This window comes from Amblyomma maculatum, chromosome 8, assembly GCF_055883805.1.
Source record: "Amblyomma maculatum isolate TAMU_Amacu chromosome 8, ASM5588380v1, whole genome shotgun sequence".
NCBI lineage: Eukaryota > Metazoa > Arthropoda > Arachnida > Ixodida > Ixodidae > Amblyomma > Amblyomma maculatum.
Window position 1 is genome coordinate 56179010 of NC_139351.1, and position 15586 is coordinate 56194595.

The 15586-nt window shown below is 46.7% G+C and overlaps 1 protein-coding gene across 3 annotated transcripts in view; it reads left to right on the plus strand.

The window, feature by feature from the left end:
• The first annotated feature begins 1114 nt into the window (after nt 1–1114).
• Nucleotides 1115–15586, plus strand: part of NfI (Nuclear factor I) — an 83405-nt gene continuing 68933 nt past the window's right edge. The window contains exons 1-5 of one of the 3 annotated variants that reach the window (XM_084576287.1): nt 1115–1850; nt 2931–3054; nt 3230–3385; nt 6916–7107; nt 11184–11367. In XM_084576287.1, coding sequence (XP_084432413.1) covers nt 2989–3054; nt 3230–3385; nt 6916–7107; nt 11184–11367 — 598 coding nt within the window. In that variant the 5' untranslated portion in view covers nt 1115–1850; nt 2931–2988. Of the gene's footprint in view, nt 1851–2214; nt 2594–2930; nt 3055–3229; nt 3386–6915; nt 7108–11183; nt 11368–15586 lie in introns of those variants that run through there. The other 2 variants (XM_084576286.1, XM_084576288.1) reach the window with 2 other exon arrangements.

Below are 15586 nucleotides of genomic sequence, written 5' to 3' on the forward strand. Positions count from 1 at the left end.
AGTGTATGCTGGCTGGACGGTTGTTTCCTCCCGGAAATTAAGATATATCCTGAGATCATGGCTTCACCTTTCATCAGCGGAGATATGTGTGAAAACACTTCCATATCTGAAGACTATTGCTCGCGCTCTCGATTTTTTTTTAATTGCTGTTAAAAAGACTGTTATCACATGTGAGTACTCTATATTAGAACGACTAAAGGACGCAGAGGGGACCGGTGTACAGGTGTGGTCTCTCTTTTCCATCCCGACGGTGTAATCTACTCCTAACTGGACCTTACCCTAATAAACACGTTTTCAGCTCACTTTATTTTTCTGATCAGACACTGACTGTAGTCAAGGGGCGTACAATCTACTGCCCTTTTCTGGCATATGGCTGCAGCAAACCTACACGGCTCACTAATATCAGCTTAAAGCCACATTCCGTCACGACATGCTGCTATAGGCACGGAAAATCACCATGTTGTACTTCTCAAAATGGATTTCGAGACGCGGCCCCAAACGTCGCGCGGCCGACGCTCGGTGTAGTAGTCGGCAGCAGCAACTGTAGAGGACGCACTGCTGCAGAGGACAATCGTCCGCTTCTCGTCTCGCACGAGGATCGTAACGAGCCGCTTTTCCATTCACCTGTCTCGGGTAGCATGATGAATGGCCTGGGAAAAAGCCGCCGCGGGACGCGCGGGGCAACCGCTTTTTACGAGCCCACAGCGACGCCATATGCAACTGACGCCGCTGCCTTCGACGTAGGTTACAGCTAGCAGCTGCACTGCCCCCACGAATGGCAAAAGCCGCGAACGACCCTGGCGCAGCGCCGCTAATCGGAAGTAAGCATCGGTTATATAAGATCACCGATTCGGTCGCACGATTAGCGCGCGCGCCTGCGGCCGCTTTGCGAATCGGGCGCCTAGCGACACCGCGCTACTGCTGCTGCTTCGCGCGCTGCGGTCGTCGCAGAGTGAACGCGCGCAGAGCTCCAAGTCACGGCGCTATTTTCAGAGTTCCAGTGTCAGGCGAACGACCGGGCATCAGCGGCCCGAAGAAGCGAGAGAAAGCGCAAAAATATAAAAGGCGCTTCTCCCGGGACGTCCGCCGCTGCGCTGCCAGCGTCGTCTGCTACCGACGCTGGGCGCGCGCGCTCGTGGCGTCGTAATCGCTGTCCACGTTACTCGTCCGGCGTGGCGAACTTTGCAGCGGTCTCTCTTCCACTCGGCCGTTTATCTCAGGGCCGATCGGTTTGCGTTATCCAAGCGGGCTCCGAAGAATGGGGTTCGTTTGCTTTCTTCTCTTTTCGCCGATGGCCTCGGCCGACCGCCGCCGACGCTGCGGGTGATGCGGCCTCACGTGGAGCAGCGTCCCGCCCCCCGATGACGCGGGGTGCGTCACGCGACTAGCGCGCCACCATTGGTTCGGCGCGGCGGTGAGTGACGGCTCGGGCCGGTTATCGCTCCACCCCGCATCGCACGCCCAGCGACCCACTGCAGCGGCGGCGATTATTTGCCCGTACTACGCCACAGTTGAAATCCGCATTGATTTTGGCGCAGCTTTTTGTTTGGTTGGCCCGGCGAGTTGCTCTTCATCCTCCGCCATCATCTGCTCGTCCCGGGATCAGTGGAATCGATAGAGGCTGCGGCTTTCGGCTCCAGCGGGCCCGCTGCTTCTCGACCGGTGGCTTTCTCCTCTAGCGTGTGTCTATCGCCGTCGAGGAAAACCCGGAAGGAGCGTGCGTATTTTCTGTGATAACACTCCGAGTCGACTGCCGTCGTCGCCGCCACCGAGTCGCCCGCCAAGTGTTGTGCCCGGAAAGGATGTCGACGCGCGTGCTACGGTTCTGCTGTTGCTGCTTCTAGAGCATGGTGAGTGCTGCGTGCGTGTGCTTTCTCCTCTGGCGCGCGCTCAGGGCGCGGCGCGCGCCGCGAGCCCCGCGCGGTCCCTTGGAAGGCTGACCGGCCCCCGTGCTGGGCCCAAGCCAGGTCAGCGGCGCCGCGCTGGCTCTCGCCGCGTTTGCCCCGCGACTTTCGAGAGCCAGCCCCGGGCGTGACCGGCGGCGCGCTAGGCCTAGACTCCGCGATCGCGAGGCTTAAGCCCGCATGCCCTTGGGCCTCCTCGCGCGGCGCTGGTTTCGGATCGCCCGTTATGGGCGCCGCGCGCCGCCGTGAAAGCTGAGCACGCGGCGCGCGCGCGATGGTTTGCCGCGGTCGTGTCCGAACGGTGTCGCGTTTCGAGAAGGCGCCGGGGGTTTGCCCCGCGACCGCAGCGACGTCGGCGGCGCAGCAGCGACGGCGTCTGCTGCTGTCCCTCCGGTGTGTATGTGTGTGTGTGCGGCAGTTATGTCAGCCGAGCCTTGAACGGGGCCGACCTTGCACGCCTTGGCGGCTCGGAAGCGCCAAGGCGAGCCTCGTCATGGGCGACCATGTCCCGAGGGCGCGCTCCCAAAAGGGAACGGGCTCGATCAAGGCCGGCCAGTTTGCCGCACTGTCCTTGTGTAATGTGGTATCCTTGGAGGCGCAGTTTCGCGGAGGCCCTCGCGCGCTGCTGCCGCCGCCGCTTCCGCTGCGGAGCTCCCATGCGGACCGCCTCGGGGACTCCAAGCCATGAGGTAAGCGCGCGCGCGCGAGGTTTATTTCCAGGGCAGCCCGAATTAGCGGCGCTTCCCATCCCCTCGAAATAGACGCGTGCGCGACTCGCGCGCGGGCCCGCGGTGCGCGCGCGAGAGCAACCTTGAAATGCGCGCTGCCGGTGCGAACCCGTCGCTGTGGACGGCCCGCCGGTCCAGCCCTTGACATTCGGACCTGCTGCGCGGACTTGCAAGCCCCGCCGCCGGCCGCGCACGAGCTCGCGGCCCGTGCTGTCGACGCGGCCGCGCGGACCTTGGGGCGCCGTTATCGTGTGGCGGCCTTGGCGGCTCGTAATCGAGCCCGTGTTGGTCGACGCAGGCGTCGCAGCGGAGCCGCTGCCTCGTCGTGGTACTGCCTGCCCAGCGGCCTGCAGCCGATGGTGGCGTGCGGCATACCGGCCAGCTGTAGCCTCCCCCAGCTCTCACGGGACTGCATGCCTCTGGTGGGTACCGCCAAGGTCTGCCCGCCGGCCGAGCGAGCAGCAGAAGCGCGCGCTTCCGGTCCGCCCAAGGTTGGCCGCCTGTGACGCCGCGCGCTGCTGTTACGTCAGGGCAGCCGCTCACCTTGGCCGCCGCTAACGCGCGCGCATGTTTTTCTTCCGCGTCTGCTGTGCGCAGGATGAATTCCATCCATTCATTGAGGCCCTCCTGCCTCATGTGAAAGCCTTCTCGTACACCTGGTTCAACCTCCAGGCGGCCAAGCGCAAGTACTTCAAAAAGCACGAGAAGCGCATGAGCCTGGACGAGGAGCGCCGCTGCAAGGAAGAGCTTCAGGTGCGGACACGCGAGGCCTTGACACAGAGCCGCCGGGCAGCCGCCCTTCGCGCTGCTTCCTACCGCACTGCCAAGGTCCTCACCCCCTCGCCCCCCGCCCGGACGGCGCGCGCAATCTTGAACGCCGCCGCTTGTAGTGCCTGCTGCATGCTGCGCTATCGGCCCGTGGCGGTTCCCCGCGGTAACAGCCGCATTGGGAAAAAAACACCACTTACGCAGCAGCGACCTCCGCCAAGGCCCACGCTTGGGGTTCACGTGCCTGCGTTCGCACCCTGGCCCATGTACCGGTAGAAATAGAAATGTAAAGCCGGTGGAGAAAATACCGGCTTCTGGGAAGTGCACGGATACTAGTCGTCGCTAACTCCTACGTGTAAATGCAAACCAGCTCGCGACGGGCTGTCGGGTGATGCTTATCTGCATGTGGAAGAGCGGGGAATCGCCATGAGGCCGTAGGGAAGGTGCTTCAGCTCCGGCTCTGTGTGCGGGCGTTTGCGCTTATAACGAGGAGGAAGAAAACGCGCCGCGGCCGATGTAGAGGTCGCGAGAGCGATCACTCCGGGCGTGCGTCGGTCACTGTCCCCAACAGCTGGTGTAGGGCCAAGTGGGCCTATGTTGCGGCCCGTCAGATTCTAGCTACCTTGCATGCTTGCACACAGGTGCCAATCCTTGCCAAGAGTAAAAAAAAAGCGAATAAATAAAACTCAAGAGAGGGTGTTTCCCGCCAAGAATGCCCGCACTTAGTGAGCCGAGGCCGTCGCCTTTCACTTCCGCAGTTGCCCCCTCTCCCCTCTCCATTATTGCTGACGAACTTGGAGCTAATGGCTTTAATTTGTGCTTGGCATTAACAATAGAACTAGCTTTACACATACCTTTAGTGCAGTTCGCTTTAAAAGGTTATAATTTAAATTGAAGCTTACAGCTGATGTTAACTTCAAATTTTGTCTGTACCTGGTTTGTTAAACATGTGGAGTTCATTTGAATCGATGATTTTATCCCATATCAGCCTCAAGTGCTGTGAAGTGAGTTTTCTACTTTGAATTTGGCATAATTCAAAGTAATTTCTGGTTCTCTGAGTTTATTTGTAATCATGCCTCTCCAGCTCCTAGGTAGCACCAAACATTCTAATAATGTTATAAAATGGTTACCTGAGTTGTCTGAAGGTTGCCTAACATTCTGCATCGTAAAAATAATATTAGTAGAACATTCAAAAGAAACATTATAGTAATGTTGACATCTGAATGTTATTGTAATGCTATATAATGTTCTTTGTTGGACTGTAAACATTATTGTAATATTACAAACAAATATTAGTTAATATTGTCTTTTAAACGTTAAAGTAATATAACTATAAAGCAACATAGTATATATATTTCAAACATTGCGTTCCTGCACTTTTGTCATTTTTCTTGCAGTAACCACGTTTTTTTAATATTCTTTGCAATTTTATTACAGATGATGCAAGCGCATCCCTAATATTTTGTTAGAAAGTTTTGCTTATTATCAATTTGCCGCTATCAGTTATTGAACTCCCGTCGGCAATGGATATAAAAGCTTGACTTTATCATATTTGTTCAGAGGTGAGTGTAGGAGTTGTACTTTACTGCCTTTGCAAAGCGTGCAAGCTGTGTACCATCACGTGTGGTGGGCCTATGCATGCTCGCGCAAGGTCTCTCTACATTTTTACGAATCTTACATTTATGTTGCATACTACATGCTAAATTTATATTGTTTAATGTTGATCAGAACATTATGTCAAGCTTTATATGTAACATTGCTGAAACATTAGAAAAAAAGGACATTAACAGTATTCAATAACATTCGACTGAAGGAAAATGTAACATTCCTGTAATATTTCGGTGCTACCGTGTGATCACTTGTCAATATTGCACCTGCATCAAGAGGTCTTTTCTTGAGCAAAAAAATTTTGCTCTGTTATTGTGCGCTTGACGCTTCACACGCTGTGACTTACTTAAACCTACGTGTTTCATAATTGTATTCCTCACCTTCTGCTTGTTTACATATTCTGCTTGTATAATCACACAGCCTAGGAACTGCTGCCCGCAATCATGACCACTGCCGCATAATTTTGCTAAAAAAAAAAAATGGTTAAAGCTTTTTTTTGTGCCTGAAGCTGTTCGTGATATGAATTTTTGATGTTTCTCACTATAGTTTAATAGGATGCATTTTGTGTAATGCTGGGATTAGATAGTGGAATGATTGAGAACCTTGCAGGTCATTGGTAGTCATTGCCAGTTAATTCTTTTTTTATGTTGCATATCCTATCATGGGCACAAATGTTTGTCAGTTAGCTATCTCAAATTGAACTGCTGGTTGCTATTGTGTGCTCAAGCATTTAAAAAAAAAAAAGGAGAGTCTGAGCACTAAGTATGATAGGCTAATTAAAAGGGATCACAGCTTGAATTTTTTCTTGAGGTTGCACCAACCAGTGAAGAAATTTAAGGTTTCCATTTGTAGTCGACATTGATAAATTTTTGCAGTTCTTTGTTAATCGCAGTGACTTTTTGCTGCTGGTAAGACGTGAAGTTCGTGGTTCACCAAAAACTGACTGCTTGGAAGCCATAAGTGAGGCAATCAGAACTTGACTTGTATTTGCTGTTGCATGTCGAAGCTTGACCTAATTGCCTGATTGTGAGGCGTCATAATGGGTGAGGTATGCTGCGAGACTGAATTTTTGAAAAAGTGGCATCATTGCTGTTCGTTGGCAATTGTAGGTTGACGCAGTGAGCGGACCTTAGTTCGGTAGAAAGGGACGAAGCCTTAAAGCTGAGCATAATGCATGCACTCTCTGAAAGCCTACGCCAGCATAATTAATTTTCTTTTCTTTGTGACTCTGCAAAACTTGCATCACTGGTAGGCTTAAAGGTTGTTTTCAATGTTGTCTTGATATGGTACATCATTTGCTGGACACCATTTGTAGCGATAATTTGGCCGTAGTCTTTGGAACAGATACTTTTAGGTTGTGTTTTAAGATTGCGGTGTTAACTCAAAATGGTTTTTCGATTAGTCAAGGGCGTTTCCACACGGCAGTCATACATCTGTTGCAGGTATACGGAGTTACGGTGCTTGAATGTTTTGTTCTCATAACTACTAAACCTATTTTTGCCTTTGAATAAATGGGTGTGATTGTTCAGTGCAAGGTTTGGAGGCCTACAAAGAGGACTTGTAGAGTGGATGACTTGACTAAAAAATAATAAGAATGGAGGAGACATACAGGAAGTGTGAGGCAATGTTCGGGTCGTTTTAATGTGAGGCAAGTCAGGCATGAAAAACATGAGGTCACGAGCTGCGAGGTCAGGGCTCGTAATGAGGACCTTTCAATTTCATACAAGGTCAACCTGAGGAGGTGACCACTCTTCGAAACACGGAGTGCATAGTGGAAACCTAGGTGTGCACAGTAATAGAAGCCAGTGTGTGGAGTACGGGGGGGGGCGCGACCACGGCCGAGCACGGAGTGACTTTTCCAAAGTGAGGCACCTTGTGATGGAGATGAGCGACCGCGGGGCACACAGGGCGAACGACCAGAGGTGAAGCAGAAGTGGGCCTCCCGACTGCTGGGCAAGCTACGCAAGGACATCACGCAAGAATGCCGCGAGGACTTTGTGCTGGGCATCACGGGCAAGCGGCGGGCCGCCTGCGTGCTCAGCAACCCCGACCAGAAGGGCAAGATGCGCCGCATCGACTGCCTCCGGCAGGCTGACAAGGCAGGTTCTTTCTTCCCTCTCTCATCCCTCTTGCGGTTTTAGCACTCTGATCTCTCCAGCGGTTTTGGCACTTTACTTATTCTATGCAACTTTTGATGCAAAATGCAGAGCTGTTGGATCATACCATTTGGGAAACTCCGCTTCAAAAAGTGGCTAATTTTTGTCTGCATTTTTCGAGTGTGTATGAATTGTCGCGCCATCTAGAAGCGGTAATAGAAGCTTTCTGCTATTGCCTTCATTGCCTTTTGGAGATAACTTTTTTCTTCCTTCTTTTCCATCTTAATTAACTCTACGGCTGTTGTCTCTAAGAATTTTCGATACTGCTAGTCTTCAACTAATTTTATTTTCTATGTGGTCACGCATTTATCTACAATCTGAAAGTTTACAACTTAGACGCAGTTTCCTTTAATGGCTGCTGGCACCGCCACTGTTCGTAAACACACAAATTTTGATTTTTTTTTATACTTGAGACCTATGGGAACTGGTAGTATTAAAGAGCTCTGGCAGAAAGTAATCTGTTTAAAGGTTTCCGAAGGATACTTAAGAATTATCACTGCTGCTGTTTAGGATTCATCTTGCACGGGGTTGCCACAGTGTTGTACAATGTGCACGTTCATTATGCCGTCAAAAATTAGGGTGGACTGAAAGGAGTATAGACTCCTTATTTTCTGGTTCGCTTTTTCGTAACGATGCGTAGGGCATTACTGTACATGAAACACTGCTGGATACTTGCGTATCACCGCTAAATAACTTACAATCGAATTTCTTTTCCCGCCTACTATGGTTGCGACAATCGAGTGGTGACTGTGACATCAGAGTCAAGTCGAGGTCACATGAGTGACAAGAAAAAGAAAAAAAAAACAGCAGCATTATACTTTCTCTGTCGTTTTAATTGACCACAAAGCTAAACAGAGCCCGTCTAAAAAAATGTGAACAATGAAAATTCAATGATTATATCTTTGTTTATCACTAGTGTTTCACCCGCTCCGACTGTTACAGTGCCTGTGTTGGATTTTCTCCTAAATGAGCTTCGTTAGTGCTGTTTTTTTTTTTTTTTTTAATTTCCTACTTAGCCTAGTTTTCTGCTTAAAAGTATTCTTTTCCTTTGTATCTCTTTGTTAACTTTTCCGATCAGTCTGAGTGCACCCACTAATGATGCTTTACAGCTTGTCCTATGGTGTTTCTTTTCTTTATTTTGCTGAAATGGTTATTTTCATGCATACTTGTGTATGACTTTTTTTAATTGAAGCTGAGCTTTATAGATGTGTATGTCGAGTGGTATATAATAACTCACATAACTGGGTAACTTATGACAGTATGGTGATGAATATATATGAGATAATAGAGGCACAAACTAAGGTATCGGTTATTGAAAGAGCAGCAGAGGAGCTATTAGCGGCTGTTGCTTTGTGCCCTTAAAGGTGGAGTTTAAGTGTCCCCCAGATTTCTCTCATTTTACACACACGTGCACATTAGAAAATGCTCTGACTGAACATGTAAATGTCAAAATAAGAACAGGGTTTTGTTTGTCTTTCATTGCTGTTAGTTCATGTTGTACACAATCATTTGGAACCGAACTGTCTCTTTGCCTTGGTTCCAGGTGATTTTTTTTTTCCTTCAACATTTTTAACTCTGAGGTGCTAGCTGTGGATGTGCTCCATTGTAGATAATTTGCCTCTTGGAGTTGCATTGCAGTAAGATAATCTTAACCCATGTGATATGTGTAGCATTGAGGTAGTTTGCTTGCTTGATGATGGCCAAACAGGAAGTGCCGTGCCAACCTCACCAGGGCCACAGCCAGCTGAGAAACGCAATAGTAGTAACGCTATTCATAATTCATAACGCAATAAGTAATTAATTCATCCCTTTTTTCAGAACATGCCCGAAAAAGCGTTTCAATGGGGGTGAAACGAGTGTGCTGTGTGATGTTAGCCCACATTAAAGATCCCCAGGTGGTCTAAATTGCTCTGTAGCCCTCCACTATGGCTCCTCTTTCTCTCTTTCCACTTTCACTCCCACTTTCCTCCCTTCCCTTGTGGAGTGGTTCAGGTGTCCACAGAAACAAGTGTGACAGATATTGCGCCTTTCCCTTCCTGTGAACCAATAATTATTAACTATGAAGTTACTGCACGACACCTTCAACCTTCACTTATGTCAACTCATTCATTTTAATTCGAACCATCAGTTTATTTGCTCCAAGGCTTTGGCCTCATGGTGTAGAGCGTGTTTTTTGAAATCAGATTTGAAGTTGGAGCCCAAGTTTATATCATTGAGAGTCAGGTGCATAGATCAAGGCGTGATAGGTGCTTGCTAAGATTGCTTTGTTTACTGGCAAATGCAGCAGATTGTGTGCAGTTTAAAGCACTGACACATACGGGAAACATGGACAGTAAAGTATGTTCTTTATGTTTCGGCTCCTGTTATCATGCGTGTGGCATTTGTAACCGCAACCGTTATCTTTAACACATGGCATTATTGAAACAAAATGTTGACATCATAGGGATCTATCTGAACAACCTTCATGTGACATATCGCTTAAGTTACAGGTTTATCAGCATAAGCCACCAGGGCCATGCCATTACCTCCTTACTAAACTCCACATCGATGTATATTAGGCTAGGTTTGTACGCAGGGCACTTGTTTTTGTAAATAGTGAACAAAAACCTTGTGACAGTATGTAGATGCCTGGAATCTGGAAAGTTGCCCTGACCAGACCAAGCTGTGGTGAAGGCATTAAATAAGCACATTTTAGTTGGGAGTTAGTTTTTTCCTATTTTGCTTTCTTTTATGAACAAAGTTTGGAAAATGGTGGCTATAGCTTGACAGTCATGGCACATGATCCGTTATTACGCCACAAAAAATAGTTGTGCAGTCTATGTCACCACAAGTTTCCTTTGGTTCTGAGTGTCATAAAAAACTACTCATAATCAAAATTTTTGCTAGTCTGTCTTTTGCGCAAAAGAAATGGCAGCTTCGTATCCCACGCTCCATTCTGTTTGAGTCTTAAAATGGGCTCCAGAGTTGTTTATTCTAAATCTACCCAATACTATGTAGTACAGCAGTTAGGTCAGTCCTGTAAAACCCTTCTCCTGGATGTATTTCAAAGTCATAGTTTATGAACGTTGTTGGAAACTTCCTTTATTTCTTTTACCTGAACATCATGCCTCGCAGCCACTACTTTTCGATACTCTTGGATAACTTTTGTTTCCAAAAGTAATAATGATAGCTAAGTCTGCTGTCTAGAAGTTGGAAAGTGCATTCAAAAGCAAACCTGTTTGGCTGAGCTAAGCGCAAGTCCTTTTTTATCTTGAGTAGATTGTTAGGTGGTGAGCATCAGTATTGTTGGTTGCAACAAGTTCACTGGAATCCTTTTCTTCTACCGCATTCTTAACTAAAGACTTTGAGATGGCGTGAGGGAGTTAGAATGTTGTCCTATCTTGTGTCATTCGTTTTCAAGAAACCTTTCTTTAACATGAGCCTTATGAAACTGCGACCATACTGAATCATAATTAAGATAAAGGGAACGAACGCCTTACAGTGGAGTCTTGCTCAATTCGAGCCTCTAGTTTATTCAAACTGCCTCTTTTGTCTCGACTCAGACTTCACATAATTCATCAAAACCTTTGGCCCTCTTTAGGCTCTAGTTATCTATGTTGGCATGCTTAGCAAAACTTAAGGTATTTGGGCTGGAAATGATGTCTTAATTGGTTTTGTGCCTTCATCTTGACACCCTTTAGTGCAATGGCTCAGTTTTGGATTGAAATTCCTCAATTCGGCTTTGGTAAGCATGTGGAAAAGCATGCGCTGTCTTAAGTATGAGCTCAGAATTAAACTATTTGAATTGGGCTGATGCAAAGAATGACAAATGCAAAGATGACAGCACTATATCGGTGCTGTCATACGGGGCTCAGATCCTCTATAATTGCATAGTTTTTCCGTATTGTTTGCTAGAGTTTCGTTTTGATGTCTTGATTAACTCACATAGGGGGGTTGATGCTTGTTCAGAGCGTTCTTGGTGTTTGCAAAGTAGGTTTCAAGAGTAGGGTTCAAGACGACGATTGTCCTCGTTCAAGCAGGTGTGGCGTCTGGATCTAGTGATGGTGATCCTGTTCAAGGCGGTGCCCCTGGAGAGCACGGACGGCGAGCGGTTGGAGAAGGCCCCCGACTGCCACCACCCGGCCCTATGCGTCAACCCGTTTCACATCAACGTCTCCGTCCGAGAGCTCGACCTGTACCTGGCAAACTTCATCCTCAGCCATGGTGGGTGGATCATTAGAGAGCTTCACATCTGTTGGCAATTCTGTATTTTAAGAATATGCTGAGGACGAATTGAAGCTGTCTTTTGACATTAGATTACCGTTTTCTAAGGACAGTTTCTGAAGCGGAGAGTGAACAAGAAAAGGTAAAAAAAATGAAACACAAGTTTTTGGCTTCACAGGCCGTTTTTGCGACCGTACTGGGGTAATGTCAACATAACTTGTTGTGCTTGGATTCCTGAGGCCAGCCTGAACAGCCGTTTATTGCCATATGGTAATCGCATCTGTCTTGACATCGTGCTTTTAGATGGACTGGGGGGCAGAAATGACATTTAATTTTAAAATTCAATGCTCTTGTCAATAATTGTGTCATTTCCTACTAAACAAAGGTCAATGCCTTCACAAAAAATCAAACAGTGAAATTTTACAAAAAAACAAGAAATTGATGCAGTTGCCTTCAGTCTCTTATTAATATTGCTACGAAGATGACGAAGCGGGCAGTGGCGCAGGGCGGAGCGCTCGCACCAGGCCCGCTGGCCATTAAAGCATATTTCATCGTCATGTCATCACGTTCTGTTTCTGTTGTGTCGCTGTGTTCCATCACTTGTCATGCCACCATGTAACATTTGGTTGGAGGTGCGGTTCATCCCCATCCTCGCCTTGCACCGTCGAAGCCAACCGTACGCCGGGTCCATCTGCCGAAAGCCCGTGGAGATCGCCACCCAGCTCTGCCCCAGCCCTTTTTGCTCAGACCCGACCAGCCGCTGTCCCCAGCCTCGTCCCCAGCCCTGACCACAACACACGACGACCAGGAAGAGCCCGAAGCCGACCCTACTGACCCCACGACGAAGCGACCTCACGACCACTCAAGCGAAGACAGCGCCCCCGCCCAAGCCGTTCGGCGTGTTCATGAGCCTTGGCCTTCGGCAAACGGTGAAGATTGGACTTGATGTTCCGGTGCCAGCATCCTTCCCATCTTCACATTCATTGTGGTGTCCAGTGTTTCATGTCCCAATCCTGTGTCTGTGTTCATCGTCACGTCATGCATTGGATTTCTAGCAATCGATCGGGACGATAGCTCGGTGGCCCCGGGTAATGCTACGAGGATGACGAAGCGGGCAGTGGTGTGGGGCGGAGCGCTCGCGCCAGGCCCGCTGGCCATTAAAGCATATTTCATCGTCATGTCATCACGTTGTTCTGCTTCTGTTGTGTCACCGTGTTCCATCGCTTGTCATGCCACCACGTAATAATATTAAGGAAGCAGCTTGAAAGGTTTGTTTTATAGAGTCTCTTGGCTGGCTTTTCTGAGTGTCTTTCGGTATGTTATACTTAATGGAAGCCACTTTACTGCATGTAGCCATGGATAATGACTTCAAAGTGGCATCTCTAACCCACGATCTTCCAAAGCCAGTTGTATAGATGTCCATGCAAGGACAAGCAGGATTGCATTTTCCGAAGCCACCAGATCAATTACCCACTAAGTTTTTTGCGGCTTTTTTGGCTCTCCGGGTTTGATATCCTTTGGCAGGTTTTTTTAAATGGACATTACACAATTCTCCAGTGGACAGAGCAAAAGTTCTTGTTTCTTGGGGTACTTGTGTTTGCATTTCTATATTTTAGTTCATAGGCCGCAAACACGACCCTTCTGTTGATGAAATAATGGGTATTGTCTTTGACGGGGATGGTCATGTTCAGTGTAGGAATAAAGACATCAAAGCCATTTGTCCTAAAGCTTCAGGTAAATTGAATTATTTAAGGAGAAAACTATGTAATGCGCCGGCCCATGTTAAACTTCGTGGTTATAAAACACTCATCAGACCTACCCTAGAATATGCGGATATAATCTGGAGCCCCCATTAAAAAATCTTAATCAACAAATTAGAGCACATCCAGAAACTAGCAGTAAGGTTTGTCTACTCAAATGTACGCCAAACTAGCACTATCATCCTAATCATCCAAGCAAATTTACAAACTGTCACATCGAAGAATAATTTCAAGATCAAAGTTTTTGTACCAACTTTTTTACGGTCATTTTAAAATAACAGTCACAGTACATACACCCTCCTTTCAAACACTCATCTAGAACTAATCATAGTAAAATAGTCTGTCAACCTACCAGGCGTGTAAATATCCACAAGCACTCCTTGTTCCCTGATGCAGTCTCCCATTGGAATAAATTACCTGAAGGTGCGGTCATGTGTACGTCCATAGAATTATTTATTGGTTACATCCAGAAAATTGACTTTTCTGTTTAATTGTCTCCTGTTTTTATTAATGTTCAAATGAGAGAATACTATTTTTGTTGTATTTTGTAACTTCTTTATTGGCTACATGCTTGTATTATACACACTCGTACAAGGGACCGTGAAGGTCCTGCAGTATGTTTAAATAAACAAGTAAGACATTTTGATGACGAAAGTGGCACCAAAGATAAGGCTGTGATGGCTGTGATCTACAGCCATCAAAAGTCAATCTTCAAGGTTCAAATCAGTTCAAATCGAGTCAGTCTAAGGATTTTGGGTGCACCCCTAACATTCATATGTTAAATAAAAGTATTTGTATTTGTAGTGTGGTAGCTATGCAGCATCTTCAAAACTGACAAATTTTGATTTCAGGATGCTGACAAAACTCTCTTATTAGCCTTAAATTGTTTTCATCCCTAACCCCTGCTCTTTCTTTTCAAGAACCTTTCATTCAGTACTTGCCCTTCTGGTCAAGAATGAAATGGTACCGAAAATCCAGCATTGTTAAAAGAAGCGTTGTAGGTTATAAGCTATCGTCTGCTTACTCAATAAGGAACTTAGCTTCACTTCTTGCTTGTTCATGTAAAATTGATGGAGAACCTATAACATTTAGCTTCACCGTATTTCATAAGTTCTGTAATGCAAGCAAAGCATGCTTCTGTGCAAGAACGCTCAGTCGGAGGAAATGCATGTCTCTGTGAGGTTTGAAACAGTAGTAGTAGTAGTAACAAATCGTTATTTCCAAAAGAGCGGCTTTAGTTGGTCGCCACGGTGGCTCCTATAATCCGGGTCCTCATAAAAAGCAACTACAGACATGGCATACTCCATTGGTGGGCAAAGCCCATTATACCTAGCGGCACGGGCAGAGGCACATTATTTTATGTGTTTTTTTTTTGGTAGCCTCACCATAATATATGTATTGTTGGGCAGTGACCGTAAAGCCATCTGGCACTCCTTCCGAGAGATAGTGTTGAGAACAGGTATAAGCTGAAGGCAGGAGGTTGATAAGTTGGGCTGTATGGTTCTGACCTAACTATGCCAACCAGGCATTTTGCATTTTCAGACTCCTCAAAGAAGTTTACCGAAATTTGCACGGTGCATTCTCCTCAGTTTTCTGGTCATTTGTACTAAATTTTGCTGTTGTTTGACGTTTTGTTGCAGTGCAAATGCATTTTAAAAGTTTAATGGTCTCAGTCGGGAATATTCGTACCGGCAGCCTTGGGGATGCGTGATGTCACTGGATGCATGGCCATCTGTTTTCCCTCTGCATTTGGAGACAGCGACACTTTCGATAATGACACAAACCCTGAATATATGAACCCAGTGTGTTCGAAAATAGAATTTTTGGCCTTATCCGTGACGTCATAAGGTTGGCCATTATTTATTTGGATTTCACTTTACTAGTATTTGCTCTTTTGTAATTGTATCTTTAAAACATCTTTTTTTTTTTGTACCAAGAAAGAATTGGTTGTGATTACGAACTCAAAATGTTCAAGAAAGCCCTGTGGACACCTGTAGCCAGTTTTTTTTTTAGTGAAAATCAATTTTGTAAATCTTTCCTGTGTTGAATGAAGGTTGCTTATTTATTGTTTAGAAAACAAGATTTATAAGTAAAGTATTTTTTTTTTTTGCCTCTAGTGTCAGGTAACAAAAAGGGCTCTGTGGTTCTTTATTTGAAATTGAAGAAAATTGTGGCTTACCGCTAAAAATCTTATGCCAGAGAAATATTGACGTGATCTAAGTATTCTTGTTGACATATTAGGAGGCAACAACACCAGAATGTGTTCTTTTCCTAGCATAGAAAAGCATCTTCGTTCTCAGGGAAGGTAGCCCTTTTGTCCTTTGATCGAGTAATCAGTGATACCCAGTTGTGAAAATTATGTCCCAGGGATATCCCACATATATTCCAGGTAGGCAATTAGATGTCCCTGTGAAGTGTGAAAATGGTGCACCCTGTGCCATGGAAAGCCCTTCCATGTC